Source organism: Leucoraja erinacea, chromosome 11, assembly GCF_028641065.1.
Source record: "Leucoraja erinacea ecotype New England chromosome 11, Leri_hhj_1, whole genome shotgun sequence".
NCBI classification, from domain to species: domain Eukaryota; kingdom Metazoa; phylum Chordata; class Chondrichthyes; order Rajiformes; family Rajidae; genus Leucoraja; species Leucoraja erinaceus.
The window spans coordinates 7,747,971-7,771,345 of NC_073387.1; the positions used below are offsets into that span (position 1 = coordinate 7,747,971).

The window sequence follows — 23,375 nt, forward strand, 5'->3', positions numbered from 1 at the left end:
GACTGGGACTCGAGCATGACCTGGACTCGTACTGTCTGTCTCTGTGATCGCATGGGTTTCCTCTGGGTGCTTTGGTTTCCTCCCACATCCTAAAGATGAGCAGGTTTGTGGGTTAACTGGCCTCTGTAAATTGCCCCTCGTGTAGGCAGTGAATGAAATAACATAGAACTATTGTGAACAGGTGATCAATGGTTGGTATGGACTTTATGAGTTGCAGGGCCTGTTTCCATTTGGCATTTCTAAGATAAGCCAAAGTTGCTGACACATATTTAGAAGATAGTCAGAAAATAAGAGGACGGCTTCTCAGTTTTCCAAATGGAAGCTGACATGATGCAAGGTGGTCCAGGTCAAGGTCCCTGGGGCGAGGCCTTTGTTGAAGTGAAGGCTAACAGTATCTTCAGTGAAATACTTGGAGGGCAATAGAAAGCTTTGCAGAAGCATCAGCCTTCCACAGGGCCTTGTGGAAACCCTGCAGCTCAACCTTTCCAGCAAAGAGGCAAAGTACAACATGTGGATTGTATTTATAAAGCATGTTTTGTATTACTAACCTGCCTCAAATTACAGGCAGGAATGCCTCTGGGAAGAAGAATCAAATACTGCTTTTAAAGAAATATGGGCAAAAAAATAGAATTGGTCTTGAAAAGGGAAGAAAAGAAGAGAACCAAATGAATTTCTCCAGCTCTTTGTGTTCGCATTGATTTCTAATGCATCATCCACTTGATTTTTCCACTTGGATAGAACATAGGTGGGTCCCTTGAAGACAGAAACAGATTAATTTATTATGGGGAACGAGGAAATGCCAAACGAGTTGAAAAGGTACTTTGGATTGGATCTGTCTTCACTAAGGAAGACACAAACAATCTCCCAGATGTACCAGTGGCCAGAGGATCTGGGGTGACGGAGGAACTGAAAGAAATTCAAATTCTGGAGGAAATGGTGTTGGGTAGACTGATGGGACTGAAGGCTGATAAATCCCCAGGGCCTTCTGGTCTACATCCCAGGGTACTTATATTAGGTGGCTCTAGAAATCGTGGACGCATTGGTGATCATTTTCCAATGTTCTACAGATTCAGGATCCGTTCCTGTGGATTGGAGGGTAGCTAATGTTATCCCACTTTTTAAAAAAGGAGGGAGAGAGAAAATAAGGAATTATAGACTAGTTAGCCTGACATCGGTGGTGGGGAAGATGCTCGAGTCAATTATAAAAGATGAAATAGCGGCACATTTGTGTAGCAGTAACAGGATCGGTCAGCATGGATTTACGAAGGGGAAATCATGCTTGACTAATCTTCTGGAATTTGTTGAGGATGTAACTAGGAAAATGGACAAGAGAGAGCCAGTGGATGGATGTAGTGTACCTGGACTTTCAGAAAGCCTTTGATAAGGTCCCACATAGGAGTTTAGTAGGCAAAATTAGAACACATGGCATTGGGGGTAGGGTACTGACATGGATAGAAAATTGGTTGGCAGACAGGAAACAAAGAGTTGGGATCAATGAGTCTTATTGAAACATATAAGATTATTTAGGGATTTTAAGGTTGAAAAGTCAAAGATGGTGTGCCCTTTACTGGTCCTTCCAGTTAACAAGTTAATTTTTTTTCTATATGCCTCTTTTCTGTTGGGTTTTCATCAAGCATGTTGATATGCAGAACACAGTCCATTCAATTACAACCTCAGTCCAAATTCACATCCGGACAGCACTTGCGTATCGATTTGTTAATGAGTTGGATTCACAAATTAGAAGCAAAAGGAGGCTACACAATATGAGAAAAATATTAATGTTGGCCAGCCACATTTCAACATCCTTCAATTGAGTAGATTGATCTTATTTTCTTCATGATTTTGGACAAATGCACCATCCTCAAGATCCTTGAGCTGGAAGACAGGAGAATGCATGAACAGTAGGATAACCGAACCTGACATGAACTGAGGCAGCATTGTAGTTCAACCAGTGGAACTGCTGTGTCCCTGCTCCAGTGATCCCGGTTCAATCCTGACCTCTGCTGTTGTCTGTATGAAGTTTTCATGCTTTCCCTGTGACTGCATTGGTTTTGTATGTGTGCTCCCCTTTCATCTTGCATCCCAAAGACACGTGGGTTTGTAGGATTATTGGCTTCTGTAAATGACAAATTGATAAACTGGTCACTGTAGGTGAATGGTAAATGGTAGAATTAGGGGAGAGATAATAGGAACTTGGGGTAGATAAAAATGAGATTGGTGTAAGTAGGTGCTTGCTATTTGGTGGGTTGAAGGGCCTGTTTCTATGATGTTTGACTCCACAACTCTAACATCATAAATGCTAAAAAATGCTTTGCATAATCAATATTATTCAGGCCTACCAAAGAGCTTCATGTTCCTTTCTCTGAAGTGTTCTGCTTATAAACGTTCACTTATTATTTGCAGTTTATGAAAAATTGTATCTTATGCTTGAAAAATGAATTTTCAGTCTCTCGATGTCAAAGCCCTTTTCTTTTTCTCAGACTGTATGAGGAGAAGGAGCAAGCCGAGTTTGAAGATTCATTGAAAAGGCTGTTTGAATCCATCAACAGACTCATGACGAATCAGCAAGGGACAACAATTCTCCTGCAGGTTAGGTGGCCACTTCACATACTACAGATGTATGAATCCTGTTATAAGGCAATAACAAAAAGATTGCTGAATAAATTGTCGTCTTTTTCATAATCAGCTACAGAAAAACAATCCACACTCACCTCTGTTATCGTAGAGATTATTGTCCCTGTGAAGGGCCCTCCCACTTATGCGATTTTTTTCAGCGACTGCCAGCACCCGTCATAGTTGCAGCAGGTCCCGCAAAATTTTCAGCATAATTAAAAATCCAGCGGCGGCCAGAAAAAGGTACAACTCTTTGGTTGACTACTCACGAACATACAAGCATGTCATGGGGTGATGCCTGTATGGTCATGAGTAGTCGCCCAAATTGTCCTAGCTTTTTCTGGTCGCTGCTGGATTTTAATTATGTTGAAAATTTTCGGCAACCTGCTGCAACTATGACGGGTGCCGGCAGTCGCCGAGAAAATTTGTGTAAGTGGGACAGGCCCATAAGGGGTATATTTAATTACAATATTCAGTGTTTTTGTCATCAGTAGTCTTAAAAGAAATTTTCATTTCATGCCGATATATGTTTCCTTTTTGAAAACTGGCAATGCTTTCATCTGGTGTGCACAGTTTAAAAGGATGGGATGGTGAGCACAGATCTAATAAGCGGCCTTCAAAAAGGAATTGGGTAAATGCTGGAAGGAGAGACATTTGCATGACAATGGGAAGAGAAGGATGGGTTAAAGATCACTGTACTCAATGGACTGATAGGCATTCTTCCATCCTACATCATTTATGATTCTACACATGCTGATGTGATATATTATCAGACCCACCTTCTTCAACAGCCAACTCTCCTACTGTGACACTGTGTATTGGGAGAGCTTCATGATCATAAATATTTATTCAACGACCTGTCCATAACACTCTGTAGATTATATGAAGGAGTGGAATAAGATTATTAGATAAGATGACCTTAACATGGCCTTTCCAGACTGAGGTGATCCATTGGTCTAATTCCTACATGAGGGCTATAATTCCTATATTCCTAAAAAGGGTGCCATGATGCCGCTGCGGTAGAGTTGCTGCCTTACAGCATTTGCAGCGCCAGAGACCCTGGTTCAATGCTGGCTATGGGTGCTGTCTGTACGAAGTTTGTACGTTCTCCCCGTGACCTGCGTGGGATTTCTCTGAGATCCTTGGTTTCCTCCCACACTCCAAAGACGTACAGGTTTGTAGGTTAATTGGTCAGGTGTAAAAATTGTACCTAGTGTAGGATAGCGTTAATGTGCAGTGATCGCTGGTTGGTGCCGACTCGGTGGCTGAAGGACCTGTTTCCATACTGTATCTCTGAACTAAACTAAAACAAAAACTATATCCATGCTCAATGTGGTCCAATGTTTCCAAAGCACCACTGGCCATTATTTGTGTCGGAAGAAACTGTAGGAAGGATGCTGGTTTAAACTGCAGATGGACACAAAAAACTGGAGTCATTTTTTATATTTTTCATTCATTTGTTCTACATCTCGCCCTTTCCCTTTCCCCTGACTCTCAGTCTGAAGGGTCTTGACCCAAAACATCACCTATTCCTTTTCTCCAGAGATGCTGTCCGACCCGCTGAATTCCTCCAGCTTTTTGTGGCCATTTTCTGTCTTGCACTAAATTTTACTTGCCCATTATATCATTCCTTGATGGCATATGATTCTTCTTCCATCCTTCCACACATTTAACAGACAAAAACAAATCTCATTCTTAAAGAATGAGTGGCAGAAATGAAAGAAATAAGGAAGGATGGGGAAAATAAAAGGAAGAACCAAGAAGTAAAAAATAAAATTATTTTCATACCCCCATTATATCACATTTCAAACTCCCTCACTCAACAAGCATATTTTTAATGTTCTACAATAAGAGATAGCAAAGCAAGGTGATGAAATATTCCTTGAGTTAGCAGATATCAAAGTTGAAAACAAAAGGCCAGTTACTCGCCATCTGTGGAGCTAAAGGGATGGTCAATGTTTCAGGCTGGAACTCTGCCGTGTTGCCTGTTTGCAATTAATAAGTTATGAAGGCAATTGGAAGTCCAGGTCCCTGTCAGTCTAAGCCTAAAGATGGTGGTGGGGATGAGGAACAATCTGGCTCCACTGAAGTAGAACTCAGTTTACTTAAAATTGGTGTCAGAGAGGAATTCAGAAGCAGAAATTAATATCTGACACGTTCAGCCCACCCGTTAAAATGGTGAGTATGTTGGAAATGCTGCATGGATGATTCGTAACCTTGGATGGGGATTGTAACAAGCCTGCAGAGGTTTAAAGACTGCTTCAACAGCAGAGGAAACACTGAGTGTTTGAATACACAAGTTATTGTCAGCCCATCAGTTCTCAAGCTGTGAAGACAATTGATGTGCTTGAACTGTAGGATTTTAAGGCTTCACTAATTCATATATATTTTTTGGATACCAGGTTGCTTCTTTGAAGTATTTACCATCAGTGCTGCATGATGTGGAGACAGTCTTTGACGTCAAGTTACTGAGGTAAGATAACACCTGCTGAAGAGGTACTGTCTCTGCTGAATATTGTAGTGGGCACCAGGACTGTAAGGCTCCCACTCTCTGACGTTCAGTTCGAGTCTGAGACAGAAACTGCTAAAAGGATTTGAGGTGCACAATGCACATCCCCTCAAAATCCTTCTCACAATGAAGGTTGACATAGACAACATCCACCACCTGCCCTTCTCCATCCTCTTGGTTTTGAAACATGATCTCCCATGAACCAAGCCCCAGTGACTATTCTTAAGCAAGCCTTGCCTTTCCAAATATAAATAAACCATCTCCCTCAGAATTCCTTCTGGTAACTTTCCCACCCCTGAAGTAAGGTTTGTCAGCCTGTAGTTCTCCGACATCCTTGGAAACTTTCTTAAATAATGACTCAACATTAGTAATCCTCCTATCTTCTGGTATCATATCTGTAGCAAACAAGGAAACATATATTTACTCTGCCAGAGCCCCAGCAATTGCATCCCTTGATTCCCACGATGCCCGTGGATATACCCCGTGGATTTATCCACCTTGATGTGCTTTAAGACCACCAATACCTCGGTGGTGTCAATATACTTCAGCATATCACTATTCTCTTCCATGAACTCACTAGCTTCCATGTCCTTCTCCATGGTTAATTGTTTAGTTTAATTAGTAAAAATACAGCATGGAAACAGGCCCTTCGGCCCACCGAGTCCGCACCGACCAGTGATCCCCACACATTAACACTATCCTACAAACACTAGGGGCATTTTTTGCATTTATTACCAAGCCAATTAACTGACAAACCTGTGTGCCTTTGGAGTGTGGGAAGAAACCTAAATTCTAGGAGAAAACCGCAGAGGTCAAGGGGAGAATGTACAAACTCCATACAGACAGGCACCCATAGCTTATATTGACACTGATATTCACTTATTTCTTGTGACTCCACTTGTTGATTAAGGGGATCTACTGTCTCTCTAATTATCCTTTTGATTTTAATATATGTATGGAATTCTTTAGGATTGACCTTAACCTTATTTTACGAGGATATTTCATTGTTTGGAGATACAGCGCGGAAACGGGACGTTCGGCCCACCGAATCCGCACAGACCTGCGATCCCTATACAATAACACTACCCTACACAAACTAGGGGCGAATTTACATTGATAAATTTATACCAAGCCTTTAGCCTACAAATATAAAATCATAAGTAATAGGAGCAGGATTTGGCCATTCGACCCATCAAGACTACTACGGCATTTACTCATGGCTGATCTATCTCTCCCTTCTAACCCCATTCTCCTGCCTTCTCCCCATAACCCTTGACACCCGTACTAATCAAGAATCTATCTATCTCTGCCTTAAAAATATCCACTGACTTGGTCTCCACGGCCTTCTTTGGCAAAGAATTGCACAGATTCACCACACTATGACAGAATAAATTCCTCCATCTCCTTAAAGGACCGTCCTTTAATTCTGAGGCTATGACCTATAGTCCTAGACTCTCCCACTAGCGGAAACATCCTCTCCACATCCACTCTATCCAAGCCTTTCACTATTTGGTAAGTTTCAATGAGGCCCCCCCCCCCCAGGCCCAGTGCCGTCAAACGCTCATCATATGTCAACCCACTAATTCCTGGAATCATTCTTGTAAACCTTCTCTGCACCCTCGCTACAGCCAGCACATCCTTCCTCAGATATGGTGCCCAAAATTAATATTTAAAAGGGAATTAAAGAAACACTCAAGTGTAGTATCAGTCAAAGGTCTTGAAAACATTCCTTGGATTAGCTATAAATGCTTAACGTGCACTTAACATAGAAATATACCATGAGAATTACCTCAAGTGTGAATGTTTTGTGCCTTGGAAACTTTCTCTCAAGGTTTACAGAGCAACACTAAACAGAAGTTATCCAGAGATGCTGCCTGTCCCGCTGAGTTACTCCAACCTTTTGTCTATCTTCGGTTTAAACCAGCATCTGCAGTTCCTTCTTACACAGAAGTTCTTTAATGTTCATTAAGAAAGAGCAGACACTATAAATGAATTAATATATAGCCAACCACTACAAATAGCACAAGGCATTGCAATAAGATTATGTAACATAACATATTACAAAATGTAATTCTTTAATGCAACTGCTGTACAGGTGGCCACACATTATGGTTGTTCATAAATTTTCCCTTGCAGAATTCACAAACCACTACCCAAAAAATTGTGACTCAGAATAAAATTTACACTCACGGAATTTATGTGAGAGGGAAAAAAAAGTAAATAAACACGTTTTTGCTTGTATTTCTCAATGCGTCAATGCTTCGTGTTACAGATAATGGCGATACAAACCATTTACAAGGAACGCAAACCTTCATAATGCTGGGGACTACCAGTATTCTAATGGCCTTGTACAGCATTAACCCTTGACAATGTCATACACACACTTGTCTCCAATACTTAGTCTAAGCACAACCTATTTGATCTGTTCAATTAATTTAATCAATCTCTGTAAAGCACTTTGGTTCAAATATTGGTTTTGTTGAAAAGTGCTATATAAATAAACATTATTATTATTATTATTCTAGCACAGGACGCCATTTGGAAATGTGTAGGAGAACTGTTCCTTTGGCAGTTTCCCAAATTTTCCCTGAACCCTCCTTATATTATAGTATGACAATGAAACCCATAGCAATCTGATTAATGCAACCATACCTGTGATTGTATCTTCATTTTAACCGATTATGTTTGTCGTGCATGTGCCAGTGAATTAGTCTATTGCCCTCTCACACTGGTCATCCTGTTTGATGTTTTGCCCTATTCTTGCTCAAAGATATTATTGTGGATTCATCACCATTTTGGAGGCTGATGAACAGGAACAATTATTTGGATGTTAATGTCTCCAGAGAGTTCTGGTGGAAGCGCAATTGCGTCTTCTCTGTGATTTGAATGTTTTGTTGATGACCAAACCACAGGGGCACAAAGAAGGCAGCAGACCGTTCCATTCCTTTATTTCCCATCCTGTTTAAAAAGTTCATTCCAGTCCCGTGGTTGCTCACAGCATGTGGATGGTGAAGCGTGGACTGTGAAGGCTGCCTGACCTCTGTCACTGCCAGTTTACATTTAGTTAAATGCATTCTCCGCAGGTTTAGCTATGCGCTAATAAACAGACAGGGTTGCCTGCTGTGCTCTGAGCCCATGCTGCAATTTGACATGACCAGCATAACCAATGAGTAACAAACCAGCAATGTTTATAATCTGACAAGACTGAGGAATATTCTCCTACCTGAGACACAATGAGTTGCTCTCTCCCAATTCTTTTAGGTTGATAACATCAGCTGTACTTGCAGACTTATTAAGTCAGGCAATAACCAACCCAGCCCTCATTCTTTATTATTAATCTATTCAAGGACTGAATATATCAACTAGACAGGAATATTCATACATCATCTTAATGACTTTGTGATGAGTTTTATAATCAAGCAGAAGAAACAGCACATTTTAGATGTCTCACTGTCCTAATGCATCAAGTAAGAGTCAACCTTTTGAGCGTAGAACAGTACAATAGAGGAACAGGCCCTTTGGCCCACCGTGTCTGTGCTGAACATAATGGCCAGTGGATCTCCTCTGCCTGCACGTGATCCATATCCTTCCATTCCTTGCAGATTCACATGACTATCTAAAAACCTTTTAAACACCACTAGCCTATCTGATCAACAAGCAAGAATGTTGTTGTCCTATCTGGGATGCATGACAATAAATTCTCTTGACTTGACTTGATTCTTGCACCAACTCTGGCAGTGTGTTGCAGGTGCCCATTATTCGCTATGTAAAAAATACTTGCCCTTCCCATCTCCTTTAAACTTTGACCCCCACCACCCCTCTCCTCCCTTCTTCCCCCCCCCCCCCCCCCCTCCCTCTCTCTCTCCCCCATGCATTCACCCCCCTCCCACTGCCCTTACATTTATCAAGGTCTTGTAAGCAGTAATAAGATGAATAACACATTCTATTTTCTATATATTAGCAGGTGATTCAGCCCATTGGGTCTGTGCTACTTCATAGAGTAATCCCATCCTCCACTAATTTAGTCTGTCTGCTGTTACTCTCACATTCCCGTCAATTCCCCCAGATAAGAGTAGCACAGTGGTGCAGCTAGTAGAGCTTCTGCATGAAAGTGTCAGAGTTCTGGTTTTGATCCTCTCCTTGGTTACTGTATGTGTGAAGTTTGCTTGTTCTCCTTATGATCACATGGGTTTTCTTCAGTTGCTCCAGTTTTCTCCCTCATCCCAAAGATGTGTGGGTTTTGTAGGTTAATTGGCCTCTGTAAATTGCCCCATCATGCAGTGAATGGATGTGAAAGTGGAATAACATAAAAACAACTACTGTGAACGGGTGACCGATAGCCAACATGGACTTGGTGGGCCGAAGGAGGTAGCACTGTGATGAAGCAGTACAGTTGCTGCCTTAACCCGGTTTCCTTCCACTGTCCAAAGATGTACAGGTTTGTAAGTTAATTGACCTTGGCAAATGTGTAAATTTTCCCTAGTGTGTAGGATAGTGCTTGTGTATGGGGTGATTGCTAGTCTCTGCGGACTCTGTCGGCTGAAAGTCCTGTTTCTGTGCTGTGTCTGTAAAGTCTAAAGACTGAAGAAGGGTCTCAACCCGAAACGTCACCTATTCCTTCTCTCCAGAGATGCTGCCTGTCCTGCTGAGTTACTCCAGCTTTTTGTGTCCATCTTAAGTCTAAAGGCCTGTTTCGATGCTGTGTTGTTCACTCAATCAAGTCTACCACTTACCTATACACTCGGGGCAATTTACAAGGGCTAATTAACCTACCAATCCCCCACATCTTTGGGATGTGAGATTAAGCAAGAATTCCTGTAGGAAATCCATACACTTACAGGGGGTACTTGTAAAAGTACATGCGAGCTCCACATAGACAGCGTGAGAGCTTAAGATTAAACCAGGGTCACTGGAACAGCGCGGCAACACCTACACCACTACCTGCCTTTTATTTATCATTTCTTGGTACTGTAGACTGAAGTGTGTGTGGTTATCGGGGCTAATTCTACCACAGTATGGAATTGTTTTATTTCACTGGTTATTAGTTGAACAGCCATTTCGCATTAAGCCAGCCAGCTGTGACATCGTAGCATTCCCTCAGTTCTGGTCTTACTTATATTCTGGAGTGCCAAGGCAGATAATAATTGTTTTGTCTCTTTCTATGCAGTCGGCTCCTGTTGGAGTTTTACACTGGCATTCCACCGAATAAGCTGCAGAAACAGAAGATCCAGTCCTTGACTAATATTGTGCGCAGTGACCTCTTCAAGAAAAAAGGTTAGTTACTCGCAATGACTCTGAACACTGAACATTGGATGGGGTGTGGGGTGGTGAGGATGTGGGGTGCAAGAGGTGGTACACAAGAAAGCTGGAGAAACTCAGCGGGTGCAGCAGCATCTATGGAGCAAAGAAAATAGGCAACGTTTCGGGCCGGTTTTGGCCCGAAACGTTGCCTATTTCCTTTGCTCCATAGATGCTGCTGCACCCGCTGAGTTTCTCCAGCTTTTTTGTATACCTTCGATTCTCCAGCATCTGCAGTTCCTTCTTAAACACGGGTGCAAGAGGTGGATTGGTTTAGGTTTATTATTGTCGTGTGTAGTGAGGTACAGTGAAATGTTTTGTTTTGCACGCTATCCAAACAGACCAGATGTACCATACATACATACATGCAATCAAGTCAAATTCGAGTACAATAGATGGAACAAAGATCCAGAGTGCTCAGCATTGTAGCTCATCATTTCCATAGACAAAGTCCAATGGGGTTGAGGTGAATCAGACACTACGCCAGCTTATGGAAGGGCTGTTCAGAAGCCCGATAACACAGAAGAAAATTTCCTGAGTCTGGTAGTGCACATCTGGTGGTCTGGCGGTGTGTGTGCTTTCAAGCTTCTGTACCTCCCTGCTCCCATCTGACAGAAGACAAAATAACCAGAGTGGGACAAGTCTTTGATTATGTTAGCTGCTTTTCCGAGGCTGTGAGAAGTGTAGGTGGAATTAATGGTTGTCAGGTCTGTGTGATGCACTGGACGACTACATCTACATCTCTCTGCTATTTCTTGTGTTCTTGGGCTGAACTAGTCTCAAACCAAGCTTTGATGCAACCAAACAGTATCACTTCTATGGTGCATCTGTACAAGTTTATCAGAGTTACTGGATTCATGCTGAATTTCCTCAGTCTCCTGGGGAAGTAGAGGTGGTGATGTGCCTTCCTGACTGTCGGAATGTGAATGGTACATGACAGAACATTGGTAAAGTTAACACCGAGGAGCTTGAAGCTCTCAACCATTTCCATTGTCTCACCATTTATATCGATTGGGGCACTCCCACCAGGCTTCCTGAAGTCGATAACTAACTACTTTGTACCGAGAGAGAGGTGGAGAGAACAAAGGAGATGTCAGTGATAGGATTGAGATGAAGATGGCCCGTGCTCGCTGTGGTTTAGAAGAATGAGGGGGGAACCTCATTGAAACATACAGAATAGTGAAAGGCTTAGATAGAGTGGATGTGGAGAAGATGTTTCCATTAGTGGGAGAGTCTAGGACTAGAGGTCATAGCCTCAGAATTGAAGGACGTTCTTTTAGGAAGGCAATGAAGATAAATTTATTTTGTCAGAGGGTGGTGAATCTGTGGAAGGCTGTAGAGGCCAAGTCAGTGGATATAGATAGATTATTGATTAGTACTGGTGTTGATTCTGGATCTAATACTCCCTAGTCTGGTTCGTAAAACTACTAAGTCGAACACTGGAGTCCAAACCCTTCTTTATTTGTATACAGCACCGCGGGGCTGGCCTTGGATCCTTTCACTCGGGTCCTCAGCAGCCTCGCATAAACATTGCAGAAGGAAAGACAACCGACACGCCCTAACGAATTGCCCACCCTTTTATACCCCTATACAGTGGCGGGAAAACTAACGGCGCGGAAGTGCAGAGGGGAGGCAATCCCTACAAACCAATCATTGCACCTATTCTGTATACAGGATACAAAGTGAATACATATTGGGTGAGGCAACCCGTCTTTAACCAATCACACATACTGGCGGGAAGGTACTGAAACAAAGCAGAAACATCAAGCTACCCCAATCAATATCAGACATGCATTAGTCGTCAGTGTACTGCAACATTAACAGAAACCACTGTAGGAACCCAGACTTGGTGGCGACAGGTGAGTCACATGGGCAGAAGCTTCCCATGGCTTCTTCAGAGGTCTTCAGAGATCCTGACTTACTGGAGCAAATTAGGTCACATGGGTGTCCAGCACCTTGCAATGTATTGTCACTATCAGTGAAGCCCAGTTTTTTTCACAGATGCCTGCCATTTCTAAAGTACCCAAATCCCCGCATATTACAGGTGTCATAGGTTATGGGGAGAAGGCAGGAGAATGGGATTAGGATGGAGGGATAGATCAGCCATGATTGAATGGATGATGGGCCCAATGGCCTAGTTCTACTCCTATTCCTTAAGACAATGATACGGGTGATACTGGCACCAGTGAGGGGGACAGTGATGACTTTTTAACCGCAGCTGATCAGTCTGTTGGAGGTGTAGATAGTAGGAAATAAATAAGAACGGAGGAGAGAAAAAAAACCAATCTGGAATGGTAAGATACAAGTATAAGAAAACTGGAGCAAGAGTAGGTCATTCAATCTTTTGAGGCTGCTGCAATGTTCAGTGCAATCAGATGGTTCTTTATTTACATATCATCTTCCTGTTCTCTCCCCATACCCCTTGAAGCTCTTTGTGTAAAAAAATCCATCTACCTCATTGCTAAGCTGAATATTCAGCTTGGTCTCTGCAGATAGACACAAAAAGCTGGAATAACTCAGCGGGTCAGACAGCATCTCTGGAGAAAATAAATAGTTGACGTTTTAGGTCGAGACCCTTCCTCAGACCGAGAATCAGGGGAAAGGGAAACGAGAGATATAGAATGAGAGATATAGAGGGTGATGTAGAGAGATATAGAAAAAAATGAATGAAAGGTATTCAAAGAAGTTCCGGTGATAAAGGATACATGCCACTGTTAACTGTGTGCTTGTCAACTCTATTCAACCTATGAGGGAGGGCATTCCACACATTGTTCATCTGTGCCTGAACAAATTTCTCCATCTCAGATTTTTAAAGCAGAGAATGATAGGTTCAAAGGTGTAAGGGTGTGAAAGGTTGCAGGGAGCAGGCAGGAGAATAGGGTTGAGAGGGAGAGATAAATTCATCATTAACAAATGATGGAGCAGACTGGTGTATTCCCAGTCTGTTGCCTTTTAAGTTTTACTCTGCCTTTTACGCTTTTTTTTTAATCAAAGTGATTTAGTTTTGCTTTTATCCACATTATTTGTCGTCTCATTCAACTTGTCTAAATTACTCAGATCTCTGCTTTCCACACAAAACTCACAATCCCACCCAGTTGGGTGTTGTCAGTAAAACACAATATTATCACATTTAAGGGCCTGTCCCACTTGGGCGTAATTTGCGCGTCATTTACGTGACATCATTTACGAGTCACGACGTATGATGCGCGCATGGCGTGCATTATGCGTGGTGGTGAAGGCAGTAATGGGCTTTGTTTTCCTCCTACACTCCAAAGATGTACAGGTTTGTAAATTAATTGGCTTGGTATAAATGTAAATTATCCCTATTGTGTGTAGGATAGTGTAAGGGTGCAGCAATCGCTGGTCGGTGCAGACTGGGGCCGAAGGGCCTGTTTCCACGCTGTTTCTTTAAACTAAACTAAAATAGATGCATGTCTAAGGATTCAGTACGATGCTGCCCTAATTGTGGCTAATGTTTACTTGTAGTTGTTAGCTACAGTTCCATTATTTATCGGTATATAAATTTGACTTGGTCCTGTTTCTAACCATCTGCAGCAAAATAGTAATGTGGCAGCAGTGAAAATATTATGATATAGTTCAATTAACTGTGCGACAATCACTTGACTGTACTGATCATAGATTTTCCTTCACTACTGCACATGATATTTATCAACCATGAATGTCATAAACAGTTGCAACTTGTAAAGACTTCATTGTCAGCTGATTATTGGTTTTATAGACAGTGCTACTTACTAAAACCAACACTTGTTGAGAACATGTTCTTACCGAGACCAGAGGTGGGGTTTATTTGCTTACTGGAGGGCCAAATACAATCTTATATCAGTCCAACAGATGAGTTCGGGCTAGCTCAGTTTTTTATTTTCCAGCTGGAACACATCATACCAAGTCTAGCCATAATTAAGAGCAAATTAATCCGTTTTGAACAGCAGGGCAGATGGGGGAGCAATACAGCAAGTGGAGGCAGGAATATTTGGTTCACAGTTAATTTTTTGGCCAGAACAATGGGATTGCTGAGCACTGAGAACTCCCAATGTGCCTACAGTAATGAACTTGGGCACAGATTTCAAAAGCAGTGTGGTAACAGCTTCAGTGTGGGAGTCAATGTGGTTACAAAGGAAAAAAAATAAAAGATCTTTCAGGATAGAGATTCCAGCCGGACTTTATAAAATGGACAGCATCACAAGAATTTTCATCATCCCTCCCCAGTCATTTTTAGGTCCATGGGGATAAACCTTGGCCAGACATTAGCAAGGCAGTTTCAGAAATTGTCATGGTGCACCCAGAGTTAAGCCAGGCAGATGTTGCATTCACCCCGTGGAGTCATAGCTCAGTATGATGCGACGCAAGAAAATAATGTGGTGCGTGAAAGTTTGCCATGGATAATTCAAGTTATAATATTTTCTCTTGCTCTCTCCCTGTGCTTGTGAATTGGCATGACAGAGTAATAACACAATGGCACTCACAGAATAAAAATAAGGCTGTTTCCAATTTGACCATCACTTTCAATGCAATCAACGATCTGCAATTGTGAAAGCAGGGACGGCAAGTAATTTGTAAAGCTAACGGAATATTATTGTTTCTTGCCAGTGAGGCTGAATACAGACAAAGGGATATCTAGGGGATTGACAAGACCACATGTGTGATAGTTTGCACAGTATTGGTCCCTCTATTTAAGATAGGATTTCATAGTATTTACTATGAAAACGGTTCAGAGACTAATCTCCATAAAATGTGAAACCCTGGAACTGCAGATGCTTGTATACACAAAAGAACATATAGTACTGGAGTAACTCAGCTAGTCTGGTTGCATCTCTGCGTAACATGGATAGATGATGTTTCATGTTGAGACCCTTCTTCAGACTGTTGGAAGAAGGGTCCTGACCCAAAATGTCACCTATCCATGTTCTCCAGAGATGCAGCCTGACCCGCTGAGTTAATCCAGCACTTTGTGGCCTTTTAACCGGCAAGTGTGGATTGTCGTATGTGTGAAAGGCTAGACAAGCTCAATTTGCAACTGCTGCAAGAGTTAGAGAAGACTCGTTGGGATGGATGTTACCTCAAGTGGGGAATCCAAAGGGATCAACTTAAAATGGAGATCAGATGACATTTTCTTTCTGAGGGTCATGAGTAATTGAAGCCCTCATTCTCAAATGCTGGTTGGTGCAGACGTGCTTTAAGGGAGAGGCAGATAGATTATTGATAAATGATGGGTGAAAAGATTACAATTGGTAGATTGGAATGTGGAGTTGAAGTTACATTCAGATCAGTCTTGATCTGGTGAAGTGTTAAACAGGGTCCAGGGACCTATTCCTGCACCTAAATCAAATGCTCCAAAGCACAAATTTATTCCTATTAGTTTGATCTGTTTCACTGCCTCATCAACAGCTCATTAATCAGGTTGGAAGGGAAGGAATTAGGATGAGAGGGTAAAGATTTAATTGGAACCTAAGGTGCAAGTTTTTCACAGAGAATGTGGTTTATACATGGAACAAGCTGCCAGAGAAAATGGTTGATGCAAGCATAATAACATTTAAAAGACATTTCAATAGGAACATGGATAGAAAGGTTTAGAAGGATTTGGGTCAAATGCAAGCAAATGCGTCGAGTTTTAGTTTGGGTTCAGTCTTAATTTAATTTGTTGTCTCGTGTACCGAGGTACAGTGAAAAGCTTTTGTTATGTGCTAACCAGTCAGCAGAAAGACAATACATTATTACAATCGATCCACATACAGTGTATAGATACCACAGTGAAAGTAAGAAATGTTGCTGTAGGAATAGTGATGTAAGAATGTGGAGTGATTGTAATATGTGATTGCAGATCTACTTCTGTGGCTGGCATGCAAATAGTCGCCTAGGTTGGGCACCATCTTGGAAGTGATCTTGCACTCCTGGAGTATAGATGTTTGCCTTTGAGTTGTTTCAAGGCTGTATGACTATATTACTCCATGACTGTGTTAATGCTGCTCTATCACTTGAAAATTGATTGGTGTTATTTCCCAATATGTATGTACAGGTGCACAACCTTTTATCCGAAAGCCTTGGGACCAGACACTTTTCGTAATTCAGAATTTGTCGGTCTTCGGAATGGAAATTTTTTTGCGTAGATTTTAATGGCTGGCTTAGTGGTAGAGTGTTCGGCTCATAGCCACAAGGTCGCGAGTTTGCGCCTTGATCCCGGCAGTTACTCGGTCGCGAGTTTGAGTCTTCAATGTCGTTTTTTCTTGCAGAAGAAATGTTTGTATGAAATGCAGTGTAGGAGAGGTGTACTGACTGTGTGGGCAGAACTTTGGAAGTGATTGCCCACCAGTCTAAAAAGCCGCTGTGTCTCCCTGTCCCTGGGATAGCAGAGGGCGATCAAACAGCACAATACCCCCCTCCCCCTCCAACTCCAGAGGAATCCGCTCCCCAATGGGCCACTACGGCGACAAGTGGCAGTTTGCCCACAGCCCGAGCTGCGCCACCCCAAGAACACCTTGCACACCATCAGCTTCTGCCCCTACGTGTTCCTCTGGAGTTGGAGCGGGGCTGGGCTGGAGTTGCTGCTGGCTGTGGGTCTCTGGGATCTCCGTGCTTGCAGTGGGCCTGGGGGTCGCTGTCCCGTTGGTCCTGACGTCTCCGGCCACCCCCTGGACTGGAGTTGAGACTGGGAACTGTACCGCCCTTGCCCCCTCCCTCTGCAACTGCAAACAACCCCACTATCCTGGAAGGGCGGTACAGTTCCTGGAGGATAGCAGGTGGCTGGAGACGTCAGGACCAACAGCAACCCCATCCCCGATGGGCCCCTACGACGCCCCGAGCTGCGCCCCGTCATCCGCAACCCAGGTTCCTCTGTAGTTGGAGCGGGGCTGGGCCGGGCTGCTGTTGGCTGTGGGTCTCTGGGATCTCCGTGCTTGCGGTGGGCCTGGTGGTCGACGTCCAATTGGTCCTGACGTCTCTGGTGACTGCACTGGCCTTCTGCCATCGCCGACGTGAAGACAGTACAAAGCCCCAGCGCCGGTGCAATGAGCGGGGAGCTGGAGAGGGGAGGGATGGGGTCACACACATGGCCGGGGAGCAGAGGGGTGTAGGTGGGGTGAAACTGAAGGGAGCGACAATCTGCTGCTGCCTGCACGCTGAGTTAAAAAGTTCCCACGCAAGACTCACGATACACTGTGTATCGTGAGTCTACCGTGGGAACTTTTTAACTCAGCGGGCAGGTAGCAGCATATTGTCAATTATTAACCCTCCCGCGCAATATACCCTCACCTTCTCTTTTATGGATGGGGATTTAGTTCTCCTTTCTTCGAGGACCGACCGGAGGTTCCGCTGTCACCTCTGTGGGCCGCCCTCGGTGAACGTCCTGTCTCCCTGTCCCTGGAATAGTAAGGGGCGATCAAACAGCACAATACCCCCCTCCCCCTCCAACTCTAGAGGAATCCGCTCCCCGATGGGCCGCTATAGCGACAAGTGGCAGTTCGCCCACAGCCCGAGCTGCGCGACCCCAAGATCAAGACGTACCCCTTGCACACCATCAGCTTCTGCCCATACGGGGAGCGTGTTCCTCTGGAGTTGGAACGGGGCTGGGCTGGAGTTGCTGATCTGGGATCTCCGTGCTTGCAGTGGGCCTGGGGGTCGGTGTTCCGTTGGTCCTGACGTCTCCGGTGACTGGCACTGTGCTGCTAGCATCGCGACGTGAAGACAGTACAAAGCCCCCGCGCCGGTGCAATGAGCGGGGAGCTGGAGAGGGGAGGGAAGGGGTCACACACATGGCCGGGAAGCAGAGGGGTGTAGGTGGGGTGAAACTGAAGGGAGCGACAATCTACTGCTGCCTGCATGCTGAGTTAAAAAGTTCCCACGCACTCACGATACACTGTGTATCGTGAGTCTACCGTGGGAACTTTTTAACTCAGCGGGCAGGCAGCAGCAGATTGTCAATTATTAACCCTCCCGCGCAATATACCCTCACCTTCTCTTTTATGAATGGGGATTTAGTTCCCCTTTCTTCGAGGACCGACCGGAGGTTCCACTGTCACCTCTGCGGGCCGCCCTCGGTGAATGTTTTCAAGGACCTTTCTTCAAGGACCGAAAAAATGTCGCTATTCGGAGGTTTTCGTTATTTGGATCTTCGGATAAAAGGTTGTGCACCTGTAGTACTAAATAGAAGCAGTTAATATTGAAGTTGAACAGTGACCAATTATCCAGAGAAAATGGCAGTCAAAAAATAAGAAAAAGTAAAACTAGAAATAAATCAGTTGTGACCATGAAGCTGTTGGATTGTTATGAAGAGGCTGCTCTAGCTGACTGAAGTTCTCAGCTGGAGGAACCCCATTGTCCTATGTGGAATTCTGGTCTCCAGTCAAAATCTGTTGGAGCGACACAGTGTATAGTTAGCAGAGCTGCTGCCAGACAGCTCCAGCAACCTGTCATCAACCCTGACGTCGGATACTATCTGGTTGGAATTTGCTTTACATCCCTGTGATCATATCCTCTGGCCACAGAAACAGCTCTTTTAGCCCACTGAATCTGTGCTCCACGCACTCCCCTCAACTCCCCCAACATCCTTTCATGCACCTACACACTGGAGGCAATTTACAGTAGCCAGCTTTTAGATTAATTTATTGTTGTCATGTGTACCGAAGTGCAGTGACAACATTTTTATTGCATGTGATTCAGTCAAAGATAATTCTATACACAATAACAGTCAAGTCATTCACAGTACACAGATAAAGGATACAATATTTAGTGCTAGATAAAGTCCGATTAAAGGGAGTTCAAAGGTCTACAATGAGGCAGGTGGGAAGTCAGGAGTTCACTCTGGCTGGTGAGAGGACAGTTCAGTTTTCTGATAACAGCTGGGAAGAAATTATCCCTGAATCAGGAGGTGTGTATTTTCAGACTTCTGTACCTCTTGCCCACTGTGAGAGACAATAGACAATAGGCGCAAAAGTAGGTCATTCGGCCCTTCGAGCCAGCACTGCCATTCAACGTGATCATGGCTGATCATCCCCAATCAGTACCCTGTTCCTGCCTTCTCCCCATATCCCCTGACTCCACTATCTTTAAGACCCCTATTTAGCTCTCTCTTGAAAGTATCCAGAGAACCGGCCTCTGAGGCAGAGAATTCCACACTCAGAACTCTCTGTGTGAAAAAGTGTTTCCTCGTCTCCATTCTAAATGGCTTACCCCTTAGTCTTAAACAGTGGCCCCTGGTTCTGGACTCCCCCAACATCGGGAACACGTTTCCTGCCTCTAGCATGTCCAAACCCTTAATAATCTTATATGTTTCAATAAGAAACCCTCTCATCCTTCTAAACTCCAGAGTATACAAGCCCTGCCGCTCCATTCTCTCAGCATATGACAATCCCGCCATACCGGGAATTAACCTTGTAAACCTACGCTGCACTCCCTCAATAGCAATAATGTCCTTCCTCAAATAAGGTGGCCAAAACTGCACACAATATTCCAGGTGTGTTCTCACCAGGGCCCTGTCAACCACAGAAGGACCTCTTTGCTCCTATACTTAACTACTTTTATTATGAAGGCCAAGATGCCATTCGCTTTCTTCACTGCCTGCTGTACCTGCATGCTTACTTTCATTGACTGATGAACAAGGACCCCCTTTTCCCAACTTGACACCATTTAGATAATAATCTGCCTTCCTGTGAGAGGGGAGTAGAGGGAATGACCAGGATGAAACTGGTCCTTGATTATGCTGATTAGGCAGCCTGATCTACCGATTCATATGTCTTTGGGATGTGGGTTGGAAACTCACACATTCAGAGTGAGAATATGCAAACTTGACATGGAGGACCTGGATCACTGGTGCTGTGAGGCAGTGGCTCTACTAGCTACACCCTTGTTCCACCCCAACACCCCAGAAGTGTGCAGGTTGGTAATTTAATTGACCATTGGTAATCACGTGGTGTGTCAATGAGGAGTAGAATCTGGGGGCAGTTGATGGAAATACAGGAGAATAAAATTGATTTATGAAATAATATGAAAATTGGGTGCTAGGTGCTCACGATGATGAGCTGAAGGGTCAATTTCCATGTCTAATACTCTGACTGTTATTTTCACAATTATTTTAAATATCCATGTAGTCCCAGAAGAAGACCTATCGATACTCGTGTATTAAGGAAAACATTGCTTGCCAGCATTGTTCGCATCTCAGTTATTCATATAACATTTGAATAAACTGAAAGACCATTTGCCATTAATAAATGTTAACTAAGCATTGGTCTCATTACTCTGACACCACAGATAAAATTGTCCAACAATTCCTCTTACCCACATATATTTGAGTTTGTGTAGAAGGTGGAACAGTACAGCACAGTAACTGGCCCTTCAGCCCACAATGTCTGTGCCATACATGATGGCCTGTTAAATCTCCTCTGCCTGCACATGATCCATATCCATCCGCTCCTTGCATATCCATGTGCCTATTTGATAGCCTCTTAAATGCTGCTATTGTATCTTCCTCCAGTAACACCTCTGCCTATGCATTCCAGGCATCGCCACTCACTGTGTAAACTTTGGCCCTCTCTCTTTAAAGCTATGTCCTCTAATCATTGAGCAAGGAGGAAACTGAAAAACTGTTGGACTCTACTCACAGTGCGGATTCTCATCAGTGGTAGAAGAGGCAGGCTGGAAAGATCAATGTGCCAGATTCACAACACTCTTAATTTTTTGGCAATTGATTTTAATCACCAGCCATGGGAATGACACTAATGAGGTGCATTAATCTTTGAGTTGCATTTCTCACGGAGTGATACACTGCACATGGGCATGCACCTTGCAATTTTGTGGACCTGTTAAAGCAGCGTTGATAGTTTCCAAAGCTGGCAGCATTGTGCCAGTGATGAAGCCAAGTCTCAACTGCACAATTGTCCAGTTTTGACCATTTCTGTCTCCGTTTATCATTGTAATCATGATCAAATCTTGAAACCTGTCGCAGAACTTGAAGCATATAACCTGGACTATATTCCAATGCAATCATGAGACCTGGACTGTTATTTTGGATGAGATCGTAACCCAGAACTCATCTGCCCTCTCCAGAAGATTAATCATGCCTTGCCAAGTATTTATTTTTCTATCAATACCAATGAAACATCCTGTTTGGGAGACCTTGCAACATTTAAAGTGTCCCACCTCGCCTCGTGCACAGAGTCAGGGGCTACATTTCAACAATACGGCATCATTCATGTACTATGGAAGACAGCTAAAATGTATTAATGTATTAAAAATGTAGTCCTTCTTCCCACTAGTCCCACATCTAATCACATAGATGATCATCCAGAATTAAAGCAGAAAATGTTAGAAATACTCAGCAGGACACTTAAGACTTTTTTTCCTAACTTGGAAAAGTTAGGAATAATGTAAACTTAAAGTTGCTGAGAAAGAGGGTTTTTGGGGAGGACAGAACAAAAGTGAAGGAATATGGTGGTGCACAGAATGAAATATTTGACGCAGGTTAGTGTGGTGTTGGCTGAGAGGTTTGTAAAGGTTGGGTGATGTCAGGCAGTGTCTGATGGAGGAGCAAATAGAACAAAGTGAAAATATTGGGCTGCTGTTGGCGTTGAACTCCTGGCAGAAATTCCAGAGGTAGGTGGGGTGGAAGATGAGGATCTGGGTGAGTGTGAGAGCAATGATGCAACACATAGCAGAGACATGGCTGAGAGCCCTGTGCATTATGGATGAGGAGAAAGAAAGATATATCAATGGACAAGGTAATGTCATCTGAATAGATTCAATAATGTTGTGGAAACACAGAATGGATTGGAGTCCCCGGAAGAAGCAAACATGGCAGCAAGATAGAGGCAGGGAGTAATTAGAAAACTCCATAAGGTTGCAGTGGACATTGGATGCCAACATCTGCCTTAAAATGTAGATGTAGAATTTCAGTAATGGAATGGGAGAGTCAAATATAGACATTGTGAAAATGAGAGTTGAGTGAAAGGTGGCGGGAAACCTGATGAAACATTTGACTTCTGTGCAATCAGCATGAATATACTTCCCAATGGACCGAAATAAAGAGGTGGCAGGGTGGAGTTTGCTGCCTTTCGATCAACGGCGAAACATTGGTTGCTCCAAATACTTCACATAAAAATACATCAATAGCTCAGACGAAATATGTAGGAAGGAACTGCATGAGGATGTTTTTGACAAGGATGGTGCCAGGACTAGAGGGTGTGAGCCATAGGGAGGGGTTGAGTAGGCTGGAGCATAGGAGGATGAGGGGAGATCTTATGGAGGTGTACAAAATCATGAGAGGAATAGATCGGGTAGATGCACAGAGTCTTTTACCCAGAGTAGGGAATCAAGGACCAAAGGACATAGGTTCAATGTGAAGGGGAAACGATTTAATAGGGATCCGAGTGGTAACTTTTTCACACAGAGGGTGATGGGTGTATGGAACAAGCTGCCAGAGGGGTAGTTGAGGCTGGGACTATCCCATCGTTTAAGAAACAGTTGGACAGGTACATGGATAGGACAGGTTTGGAGGGTTATGGACCAAGCGCAGGCAATGGGACTAGGGTAACTGGGACAATGTTGGGCGGTGTGGGCGAGTTGGGTCAATGGGCCTGTTTCCACACTGTATCACTCCATGACTCTCTATGACTCTATAACTCTAGATGCTGGTTTACACCGAAGATAGGCGTAAAATACAAGTGTATCTCAGTGGGACAGGCAGCATCTTTGGAGAGAAGGAATGAGTGACATTTCAGGTCGAAACCTTTCTTCAGACTTCAGACTGAAGAAGCATCTCTGGAGAGAAGGAATGGGTGACATTTTGGGTTGAAACCCTTCTTCAGACTCCAGACTGAAGAAGTGTCTCGACCTGAAATGTCACCCATTCCTTCTATCCAGAGAAGCTGTCTGTCCCGCTGAGTTACTCCAGCATTTTGTGTCTAACTAGGTAGTTAAATGGTTATTACATAATCCTTGAAGGAGGCCA

General features: G+C 43.6%; 1 protein-coding gene across 1 annotated transcript in view; it reads left to right on the forward strand.

Annotated features, from left to right (window-relative positions):
* LOC129701436 (dedicator of cytokinesis protein 2-like) overlaps positions 1-23,375 on the forward strand; it is a 671,641-nt gene that overhangs the window by 183,163 nt on the left and 465,103 nt on the right. The window contains exons 23-25 of the mRNA XM_055642616.1: positions 2,481-2,589; positions 5,016-5,086; positions 10,290-10,396. Coding sequence (XP_055498591.1) covers positions 2,481-2,589; positions 5,016-5,086; positions 10,290-10,396 — 287 coding nt within the window. The remainder of the gene's footprint in view (positions 1-2,480; positions 2,590-5,015; positions 5,087-10,289; positions 10,397-23,375) is intronic.